A 12,357-nucleotide genomic window follows, 5' to 3' on the forward strand; every position below is an offset into this window, starting at 1 on the left:
AGCCTGCTAGTAACATTCAATACATCTGCTCAACGTCTTAGAAAAATGGAAGTTGATTTAAATTAATTTATCCCATACTGCCATCAATATTCACCACATTGAAATATATCAGAGAAATCTTTGCACACTAACTAGTTGGTCTATAAAAATACAAAGACAAACTAAAAACAAGCTTAGCTGTCAACAGACTTTACCTAAATTAAAGAAGACTAAAATTGCTATTTGAAAAAATGAGATTCTGAATGTTTCTTGGTGAATGAAGTATGCAGCTTGGAACATTATGATCGGAATGACAACATCGAGTAGCAGTAAGGGATTCATCTCCCATATCATGGCAAGTTTCATCTCATTGGCCTCCATCATGGTACCTAAATTTTAACAGTAAAAACACAACGTAAAAAAAAATATTCAATAGTTAAATTAATATGTCTAATATTCTTAAACAGTGGAAGATTATGACTTAATCAAAAATAATTTTATTAATTAATACTTAGAAGCATTCTTTCTATACTTATAATGAAACGGCTTAAACTATTAGCCTAAACAATCACATTCTGTTGTATATACACAAGTAGGACATTGCAATATTGTTTTTTTTTATAGATTGTATGGACTATGGAGGATTTTTCTTTAAATGATTACTTATGTCGCAGAGCATCTTACAATCTGCGATAAGACACTCCCTTTTAGCACAATTAAAAGTAGATTGTTTTATTACCACAGTGATTCCAAAAACATGCAAAGTTGATAAATTGGTTGCACAGAAATTATTTTTAGAGAAAAAAAGCTCTACAGACTTGTGGAAGACATAAAGAAACTAGAACACTGCAAGTGAAATATTCACAAGCTTGACACCACTGATAATTTTTCTTCAAGTACCATAACAGACACAAATAATAACATAACTTTAGAAATATTCAGAAAAGCAACAGGAAGATTCTTCTTATTTCATAAGCTCAAATGAAATTTTTTTTCTTAACAAGCAGAAAAGTAAAAGGAAGATTCTTATTTTAAACTCAAATGAAAATTTTTTCTTTGCAAGTGCTATTCCAGCATGAAATGATTGCAATCATACTAGTTATAAAAACTGAAAATATTAATAAAAATATAAAAAAAGCATTTTTTTTTTCTTAAGTCCCATATGAATCATTTAATGTAAAATACATTTTTCTCATCTTTTTAGTAGTGTTAGAAAAAAAAATTAAAATTATCACCCCCCCTCCCAAAAATAGAAATTATTTGGTGAAGAAAAGGATTTTTGAAGTTGATTAACTGGTGTGAATCTTGAAAAAAGTTAAGAAAAGCTGTATTAATAAAAGAAAACATCTTTTTTTTTTAACTTTTCCTGAACATCAATCTTGTATGCTGACCTGGTGATAGAAAAGCATTATTGAAAGCTGCTCTGTCATTTGTAAAACAATTCTCTTACCTAAAAAGCAGCCGGCTAAGAAGATAAGAAAATGATTTGGAAATGGTAATGGAATGTGAAGCACCAAGATCCGTATGAGAGCTGTGAACAACAATGTACAAAGTTTTAAATTTTCAACAAAACATTTGTAAAAAATTTTAATTGAAAATATTTTTATTGACTTAGAAATCATTTGCTTACTATTCAAGCAATTTAAAATTTTTAATAAGACCAGAGTGTTTTATCAATAATCACTTTAAAATTTATTTTTTTTATAGAAGTTTCAGACATTCCTTCAGAAATGAAGATTATTAAGTCCAAGTCCAAACCTCCTGCATGACAGAAGGGAATGGATATGGCAGAGATTAAATTTTGGACCATCATCACGACAATCTTAATCACATACCTTATGACCAGGAAGCCAACCACTTTTTTTATTTACTTAATAAGATTGTTTATTTATAAAAGCAGCATTTCTTTGGGGCAAAACAATGAACTACAAGATAAAAAAAAATGCAAAAAAAATTTTCTAGAAGAAGGGAAATGTTTTAAGCCTTAGACCTAAATTCACTTTCTACTAAGCAAAATACATTTTCATTTAATATTTATTCTTTTATCAGGATCAATTTTACACTTCATTTTGTATGATTAGTTCAAAGTGTCCAGAGTTAGATATAAACATATATTTAGCTTAGCTTTCAGCACTAGTTGCTCTGACAGATCAAGTGCTCAACACGATTGTCATAAAAAAATTGTTGATGCCTTTCAAATATTCTTTCAATCAAATACACTACCATATGAATCAAGCTAGTTATTTTCACTTAAGAGTTTTTCGCACATCCTTTTAATAGTTATAATACACCTAAACTTTACTTTAAAAAAATTATTTATAAATAATCAGTGTAAATGATTTAAATCATTTAGCCAGGGAAACCAATGATTTAAGAGACTTAAAAATCTCTGACAATTAATTTGTGGAATCTCTTTATTGACTACCCAAATAGTTCTTGGCAACTCTTTTGTACCTATGTTTATCTTTCCAATCTTTCTAGACTTTAGATAGGTCTAGACTACTTTATATTAGTTCTTCAGAAATTACAAAGCTATTTTACTATAGAATAGGCCTACACAAGTGGAAAGATAATAAAAGTAGTGCCTAATATTGTACATTTGTCTATCTTTGCACAGAGATATAAGCCAAACAAGACAAATGTTACTCTATACCACATTACCTGACAATAAAAGAGTTGAGAAAGTCCACAAAATGACGATGAGTTGCATTTTACTAAGTCCAGTACTCTCACAAGACAACAGTATACATCTAACTAAAATGATAAAAAATTTTTTAAAGGTTTGATGTTGTCAAATAAAAAGGTTTCATAGAATCTATATGCAGGTTTATTCTGGCAACAGGCCAAATATGTAAAAATTGTGTATATGCATGTAATAGTGTCGATCTTAGAACAATATCATGTAAGTGGGCAGTATGACAAAAATTTCTTAAGAAAAAAAAAACAACACTACATTATTAAAATCACTTAATAAAAGGTTTCCAATCCACCAAATTTATCATTTAATGACAAGCAGAAGTACAGATGTTGACGTTTTAAGGAAAAAAAAAATCTGTGGCTTGTAATGTCAGACAAGTACACTAGCTGAAATAAGGTGAAGTTGTTCTGTACTGTGCTTTTCTGCATAGCATTTGAATAACCTTGGTCAGTTGAGATGGCATTTAAATCAAAATGGTCAGTTTACAAGACCAACATAAGTGTTTTGTATTAGAGAAAGAAGCTGAATTCTTAACAGTGAAATTTCATTTTTTTCTCCAGCATGTTTTTAACTGGGGAAATTTCAGATCTAAAATATGCTGCTTTTTTTTTTTTTTTTTTTTTTTTTTTAATCCATGATAGGTCACAAAAAAGAGTGAACATCGGAAATTACCATAAAATTTTCAAATATAAAACCGTATCCATTAAGTAAGTAGGGCAACATTGTAATAAATAAACTATACAAAATACTTTTTTAAAAAAAGCATATTTTGAGTGAAATTGCATCAATTATTTTGAATTAATCATGTAAATAATTTTTAAAGACTCAAAATGTAACCATATACATGCTATTGGTTTATTGTCCAAAAAGGATCATTTGGTTTTCAGTGGACTTTACCTTTTTTAGTGCAATCCTTTTGTTTAGGGCAACTTTTATCCTTATAGCATGTTCACTGGGCTATGGCATAATCCCTTTTTTGGACCAGTTGGGAGAGGGTATCTGGGAGAAATTTCTGTTTTCTGTGCTGCCATTTCAAAGAAAAAAAAAAAAAGAAAGGTGCGCTGCACAGAACTGCACCACTGAACCAAGTCGTCTGTAGTGAACCAGACTGTAGTGAACCCGGACTGTACTGAGCCATCTGACTGTGACACCTCTTTTTTTTTTTTTATATATAGGGTCCCCACTGGCTTTCTAGAACCGCACAGAACATCGCTCAACCCTTTTGGTTAATCACATGACCACATCCCATGTTCCTGGCCTGAGTAGTATTCACTCTAGAGCGGGGGTGGGCAAATTATGGCCCGCAGGACACATGCGGCCCGCCGAAGTGTTTTATGCGGCCCGCCGACACCTATAGAAATCAGGTGTGCCCATGGTATATACATATAAAAATGCAATATTAAAAATAATATTTATATAAATTATTGAAACTGTCTCATTATAAAAAGTTTTAAGTAAACGTAGATTATGCTTATTGGCTATACATCAATACAATCGATTCAAGACACTATCTCTGAGAGTTGGGTAGGCTTGGAACAAGATGGCAAGTGTAACAACTTATGGAGTTTGATCTTCGACTGAGAAAAATATTTTTTTTAAATATCCCAACCATAAACTCTAAACAGGAAAGTTTGCACAAAGCTGCATAAAATTTCATCATATTGGCAATCATTATGTTGTTACGAAGCGTATTAGAGCTAGGGATGTTAACCACGGGTAGTTCCGATTTATGACACAAAATAATTCAATGTATCTGCGAACTTAGCATGGGAAAGGCAAATGAGAAGAATATAAAACTCAAGGAAGAAATTGTTATGTTACTTGAAGGACATTGACTGTGACCTTGTTACCAATATTTCTAATAAAGAGTGGAAGACAGATTTCATGTTTTTTATAGCTGCAATTTCAATTGGTTGTTTATATATGAAATATAAATGCATTTTAATTCTTTTCAAACAAGGCTTTCCCATTTCTACAATAAATCAAAAGAAAATAGTTTTTGTCATTTTCCTTTGCTGAAAAGTGAAACTATTTTTAGTGAAATAATTAATAGTACAACACTTAGATTCCCTTATTGTGCAATTTATAAAAGCAAATTTAAGACGTCAAGAACCAGTTTTCAATATTATTAGCTCAACATTTATCACAGAAGCTGATTCAGATCAAGAGGACATAACTCCAAGCAAAGAGAAGTTCCAGTCAGTACTACCACGGGAGTCTTATGGGTGCCAGAAGCTGTATTTCCACACTTAAAAAACCCTTGCTGCTGTTCACACTATTTGGGTACACATACATCTGTTCTTCTTCTTCGTTCTCATTTTACATGTTGGAGGGTTCATATTAGTAATTCTATATCTGAGATGAACAGCGCAGTGGTTTCCAGATCAGGCAGTTCTCCGAATAGTCTTTGCTCGGGTCTCTTGATTTAGTATGCACCATTGAAGGACATGGTCAGCATTCTCTAATGATGCTCCACAAGGGCAGGTTTCGCTTGTCCCTACATTTAACTTCCGGAACATATATTATTGTCTAATCAGTGAGCAAGCATTTTTTGTGGAAACTAAACAAGTATAATCACTGGTCTTTGTTGACTGACTGTAATTGAAAGACTCCAACATAGTTACAATTTATAAAAATAAAGGCGACCGCTCTGATTGTAACAATTACAGAGGCATCTCACTGCTTAGCATAGTCAGAAAGGCTTTTGCTAGAGTATTACTAAAGCGATTACAGATCCTGGCAGAACGTGTTTATCCAGAGTCGCAGTGTGGCTTTAGGGCAGGTAGATCTACAACAGATATGATTTTCTCTCTGCGGCAGCTACAGGAGAAGAGCAGAGAACAAAAGCAGACCCTCTTCATAGCATTTATTGATTTGACCAAGGCCTTTGACCTTGTTAGCAGAAGCAGTGTTTGCTGTACTAGAGAGAATCGGCTGCCCAAATAAGTTAAAAAAACTAGTGTCAGCTTTTCACGAAAATATGCAGGGCACCGTTCAGTTTGAAAGTTCTTCCTCCAGGCCATTCTCCATTAAGAGCGGTGTAAAACAAGGATGTGTACTGGCCCCTACACTATTTGGCATCTTCTTCTCAGTCGTACTAACCAGTGCTTTTAAATCCCTGGAAGACGGAATATATATCCATAGCAGATCCGATGGAAGGCTCTTTAACCTGGCACATCTTAAAGCCAAAACGAAAAGGCGTCGTATCTTGATAAGGGAGCTGCTGTTTGTCGATGACGCGGCACTCGTATCTCACTCACAAGACGTCGCAGAAATACCTATAATACAAATTGGGAACCACACCCTTTCAGTGGTGCAGGAATTTACCTACTTGGGTTCAACAATTGTCAGTAACCTAGACTTAGACATCGAGCTGACAAAAAGGATAGGAAAAGCTACCACAGCATTGGCAAAACTCACCAAGCGCGTCTGGGAAAATGGTAAATTGACCACAGCGACCAAAATCCTAGTCATTTGGGCGCATCCATTGCCTTTCGAGACAAAAGGAGCCATATATATACATGGTCCACATCGAAGGAATCTATCACTGATCAGCTCTGCTTAGAAACAGATGGTGCTAAGCCCAGTAATGCATTACCGTAGTACTTATTTAGGTCTAAGCTATTTTGAGACATAAGGCCATTAATAAATTAAATCCAGATATTATTTATTTGAGGGAGAGGCTAATAAGCTTTGGTAGCCAATAGATAATCCCGCCCTCCCCAAGTCATTGCAGGACACAACAGTTTACTTGGACCGACTTGGTTGACCTAAAAATTAAAACATACGGTACGCGGCCCTACGTAACTAGCCGCGATCTAGCACGCTCAGTGTATGTAACAGCCCAAAAATCAGTGCTAGATATTTTTCGATCTGGGCGGGGAAGGGGGGTGCTGAAAAGCTATGGTAGCTTGCGAGCTGTGTTACCTATAGATGTATATAGATCCGCCCTCCCTAAACCACCTGGTTGACAAAAAAAAAACCACCGTATTTTAGAGCACACTTAGTATTTGTCACACACACACACAAACAACATATCTATATATCTATCACGCCTAGTGTTTGTGACCTAATTAGCGGCTTGACCGTAGGTACTCGAATGATGGCTCCTCCCCCTTTCCCCTCAACATTGTTCTTACTACAACTTGAACAATGTTTTGGGGCTGTGTTGGTGGCCTGGTTTACACCTGTGTGTTGGGCTATCACTGACCATTTTTTTTTGTTGTATGTTAGTCTGGTGGCTGCGTTTGGATTGAGTCTTGAAATTTACGTTGTTACTTTGCACTTAAAAAGTGTGAATGTTGGAGAGTGGAATTGCGTAAGAAGAAAGCGTGGGTAAGGGGGTGTAGGCAGAATAAGAGAGTGGTTAAATGTGTTATTGTTATTATTTCGAGTATTTGTGGTATTTCAAAGGAGTGTCTTTGTAGCGCATTATGAGCTTTATCATACTTTATGGTAATATATATATATATATATATATATATATATATATATATATATTGGATGAGACTCTTTAGACATGTAAACGACAAATCACAGTTTATACATACTTTAATCTTTATTAACACTGAAAACACTTTCTTGTTCATAGTCCTCCATTTCGGTTCTTCTTTTCTTTCAACACGCATTCGCACCATTTCACATTCACACTAAGATGCACACGTAACATATAATTTTATAGACCCTGCGCCACACAACATGTCTAGATGAGAAGCACAACTGACTATGTCTATGCTATGCCTATGCTGACGTCATATTTTAATGATCGATTAATTATTGATGATCTCTTGATACAGTGTTTTGACTGTTTCTCTACCCCCCCCCCTTTTTTTTTACCTACCAAAGACATTTTTATTTCAAAATACCATACCTACATTCTATACCTCCCACTTAGCACTTTCGTTTTATTAATATCTCTTCACATCAAGCACATGCGCTATAGGTATTTGTTTATAACACATAATTCAGAAGTTAATAGAATGGGGCATCTGAAAAAAAACAACACAACTGGATATATTCTAAATTCATTGTTCCTGTGTTATATTCTGACTACATTGTCACTGTGATATATTCTGACTACATTGTCACTGTGTCCTCACAACGATGATAATAGCATCAAACTATATGTGTCATAAAATCAAGCTTTTAAAATGGGTACAATTAGTGCATATCGATGCAAATCTACTTTCTTAGAAAAATATAGCACATTTACGGTAAACCACAAAAAGCTGATACAAATTGTAACACATGGGTAATTTATATATGCACTTTGCATTACATTATTTAAAAAAATAACAATTAAAAAATATATAATTTAAATATTTTGTCTTCTTTGGGTTATATCCCTTTGATGTTTATTTTTAACATTAAAATGGTGTTTGATATCTTACGAAGCTGAGATTGCTTATATAAAAACAGCTATTATCGAACACCCCCTTTTTAAACCTCAATTTTCATGTTTAGGTAGCAAAGGACACTTTAAAAAAAATAGTTGCAAATATTTCTCAGCCTAATTAGAAGCGTATTATTTAGGTTTTGTTGAGCTGAAGCATCATTGGCATTAAAAAATACCCTTAACCCGAGACTCACTTCACTCTTCCCAAGAGGTCAAAAAAAGTGAAATTTTTATACCAATATAATGAATATTACCAATGCACTTTGAATATAAGTAAAAAAATGATCCTCGGGTGAAAATGAAACTAAATATAACTTAACTAAAAAGAAATGGACGATGCACAATAGGAATGGACTAGTTTCGTCATAATCATCGAAATAAAGGAGAATTTTAAAAAATACAATGGGGTGTTCGATAAGTACCTTAAAACGAAGGTGTTCGATAGATGTAAGTTACTCTAGATCTATTCTAGATCTAATATTTATATAATATTAGTAATATTAACTAAATAGACTACTGTCTATAGATAGCAATAGAATATAGACTAGATCTATAGACATAGACTAACTATACTATAGACATAGACGACATAGTATACTATCGTCTATAGTATACTTAGTCATACTATAATCTATATTAGTATATAGTAATATACTCATATTATTATATACTGTCTTATACTTATACTAGTCATACTGTTACATTACTGTAGTCTGTAGTGTACACTGAGTAACAAGTGACACTGTAACACTCCTCTAAGACCTCTACTAGAATCTAAGTACTATCTACTCTGACTCTAGACTCTAGTTTTAAGTTTACCGTTACCGTGGGCGTAGCGTAGGCGGCGTAGGGCGTTACCGTACCGTAACCGTACCAAAAATTTGCCAAAACCTGTTAGTAGTGTTAGATCTATATTTCCAACAGACAAGACTAGAAAAGATCAGTATCTAGAATCGGTAGATCTAGTAAATTTAGTCTTGGTCTTAATTTAGTAGATCTAGATTCTATATCTAAATCTAGATTCTAGATCTAGATCTGGAACTTAAAAACTGTTGAACACGGCGTTATGATAACCCAAGTTTCGTATTTTTTAACAACCTCGTTAGAACTCTCTTACTTAAGATATCAAATTGATTAAAATTTAGAATAAAATGCATTTGAAAAATTGATCTAGATCTATCTAGATCAGTGATTCCCAAAGTGGTCTATATAGACCCCCAGGGGTCTACGAGGACTTCCAGGGGGTCTACGGAAGTGAAAAAATAAATTGGGGGTCTATGGCCTGTAAATGGGGGTCTACGATAGTGGATCTCATTTAAGCATGTCGAGACTTTAAATTTCATTTAAATTTCATTTCCCATTAATGATTTGTGCCTTAGTTAATCATTTGAATTGTAACTATGTTAGTCGAATGATTTTATTTTGAAATTTTAACATCTTTTTAAAAATAGCTTAATTTTGTCTACATGAAAGTAATATTGTACATGGCCTAGTCTTAAAAAAAGTCCAGTGTTGGTTATTAGAAATTTGGCTTCATTTCGTCCTTGTGAAACAAGCAATAGCACTTGTGCTTTTTATGCAATAAAGTTTAAAGTTATGTCGCTATGAAACCATTAAATCTGGAATATCACTGAGATAACGCCAACATGATAAAATAGATTCAGATTTGAAATACTTTGGATCACTTCAAGTTCAGAATAGACCCAGAGTAGAAAAAAAGTTTGATTAAACATCACAAAAGAGAAGAGGTTTATGAGCATTTTAAAATATTTTACTTTATCAAACTCTAGAAAACTGCACACTGTAGGCAAAAAAAAACCCAACAACTTTGCCAACCATTGAGGAGGTTTTACAACCTGTTTTACACAATCCTATATCTGATATCATGAAAAATATTCATCTAAGCAACAATACAGTTCAAAGGTGTAATGGTAAGATGAGTTAGGACAAATAAAAAGGTTCTTATGTAATTACTTGCAAATGACTTACTTCTAAAAAAAAAATAAAGCTGGACTAGTTAACCTTGCCCGACTTTATAGTGTTATTCCTATCAAATTTTTCGTTTATGAATCAAGAATAAAAAAAAAACTACTTTTTGATCAATGGCTCCTTCACACTGAAGTTTGATAGTTGTCGAATGTGTGACAATATTTTGTCCTTGGGTGCTAAAGATCCAATTTTAAAACCAAAAAAAAAAAAAGCGGGAAGCTTACATAGTCTATTTAACAGACTTCTTTCATAAATTTAATGTGGATAATTTGCTGCGACAACGTCATAATATCAGTGTTTATTGTGAGGATTAAATGAATGTAGCATGCATTGGACAGGATGAACAATGTTATTTTCCAAATTTAACTTAGTCAAACATTATCTAATCGAGAAGATATAATGTTAAACCTTAATTGAAGCTCAATATGGAAATTTTATTATCAAATTTTTCAACCAATAGGGCTTTTTTTTTTTATTAGTCAATTCATGTAATGCATATTATTATTTTTTTTACTTCATTTTAATTTGAATATCATCAATATATATATATATATATATATATATATATATATATATATATATATATATATATATATATATATATATAATTATAATTATTTATTTATTTATATGGTCTAGAATCTGTAAGAAAAACAAATTTGAAGTTAATGAATTTCCAAAAAAATTCAGGGGGTCTACCGAAAACTGGAAAACATGGCAAGGGGTCTATGAGACAAAAAAGACAAAAACAAAAAAAACTGATCTAGATCATCTAGATCTAATTCTTATTGTATTGGAGAATGGAGGGATCATATGACTAGACCAATATCTGAGTAAGAGATAAACTGGGCAGTGGATCAGGCATCTTTCTATCTAGTTTTCTTTTATTAGGGGTGTTGACTGTTATGGGGCCAGTAGGCTATTAATTCTTTCTCTCAGTAATTATTTACCACATTCTGTTGGAATCAACGTTGGTATCGTCTGTTAGGAGAGAAAGAGTTAAGGAGATTCCCTTGTCACCGTCAGGTTCTAAAATCACACCAGTTCTCATAAACTAGGAATGTTGCTCAATATTTCCTGGCATCTATATGATACCAAATACCATGTACGCTCTATAATGACATTTTTGGTTTCGATGTACCGAACAAATTATTCGGTAAAGACAGCATCTTATACCTGGACATTCTAAGCGGCTATCACTGTTCAACAGTTCACCTTAGAATAAAAAAAAAATAAAAAGAATTGGTAAGTAGGCCTATACAGTGAATGTATTGTTACTTTAGTCCGCCATAGAAAAAAAAAAGAGACGAGGGTGTATGAGAAGGACTGTACTTTGTACTGTCGCCTAGCTCATAAAGTTATTTCGGAAAATCAGAATCCAGAAAGTTGGATGATGACATAGATCTAGTCATTTTTCCCCAATAGGCTACTGTGCATATACATTGGGTGGCCGTGTGAAAACAGTGTAAAAACAAAACAAACAAAAATGCGGATGTATTTTTTTTTTCATTAGAAAGTTGTATCTGCGATAGTCAACGGACCTACTGTAGCTCCTATTGTGCCTAAACTTTGTTCAAAGACTTAAGACAGTATTTTCTTTTCAAAGTAAGTTGTCTGGTTCGATAGTTACTGGAAGCCAATTGGCAAACGAAAGCTTGGTAATAAAATTCACCATCACGAGGTTTCTGTAAATCACGTTAAAATGTTGATATATATTTTTTTTTATGATTCTGATGTTCCTTCAGATAATCTACTTCCTAGTACAAATTTCCCGCAGGACGACGTGAGTGGCAGCGGGCAGGGTATGAACCCGGAACCATCGAGACGACCGAACACAGTCCAGCGCATATCGCACGGTCAGGCAGCCATCCATATAAGTATAAATAAATAAATTATGGCTTTTATATAGCGCTTTTTTCAGGCTTATAGCATGCTCAGAGCGCTATGGTCCAATCTTATTTGTTGACCAGTTGGGGGGAGGGGGTATCTGGGAGTAGGTTTTCCGTGCTGCCTTTAGGCGCTCAGTAAACACAACTCTGCTCTGCTCGTGTCGGGTGTCGAACCTCGAGCCCCCTTCATAGTTAGCCAAGTTGAAGCGTACTTAGCCTTTCGACCACGCCTCCCAAGTTTGGTTTGAGAATGTCCAAATATAGCACAATGGCTTGATTCTAGAACAAATTAGAAAAGAAAAACTGTGTCTGCGCGCAGTTTTTGCAAGAATCCTAGCGGTTGTTCCGTACCTTGCAAAAAAAAAAAAATAAATAAACAACAACAACAACAACAAATTTGTGGAAAA

At 33.6% G+C, this 12,357-nt stretch overlaps 1 protein-coding gene across 9 annotated transcripts in view; it reads right to left on the bottom strand.

Annotated features, from left to right (window-relative positions):
• Positions 1-9,163, bottom strand: part of LOC106054382 (sodium/hydrogen exchanger 10-like) — a 45,676-nt gene extending 36,513 nt beyond the window's left edge. For 2 of the 9 annotated variants that reach the window (XM_056043924.1, XM_056043931.1), the window contains exons 1-4: positions 8,898-9,161; positions 2,641-2,733; positions 1,430-1,510; positions 195-368 (exon numbers count right to left, since the gene is read on the bottom strand). In XM_056043924.1, the coding sequence (XP_055899899.1) occupies positions 195-368; positions 1,430-1,510; positions 2,641-2,689 (304 nt within the window). In that variant the 5' untranslated portion in view covers positions 2,690-2,733; positions 8,898-9,161. The other 7 variants (XM_056043925.1, XM_056043927.1, XM_056043929.1 and 4 more) reach the window with 7 other exon arrangements.
• Positions 9,164-12,357: the final 3,194 nt, after the last annotated feature.

This window comes from Biomphalaria glabrata, chromosome 10 (genome assembly GCF_947242115.1).
Source record: "Biomphalaria glabrata chromosome 10, xgBioGlab47.1, whole genome shotgun sequence".
Taxonomy (NCBI): Eukaryota; Metazoa; Mollusca; class Gastropoda; family Planorbidae; genus Biomphalaria; species Biomphalaria glabrata.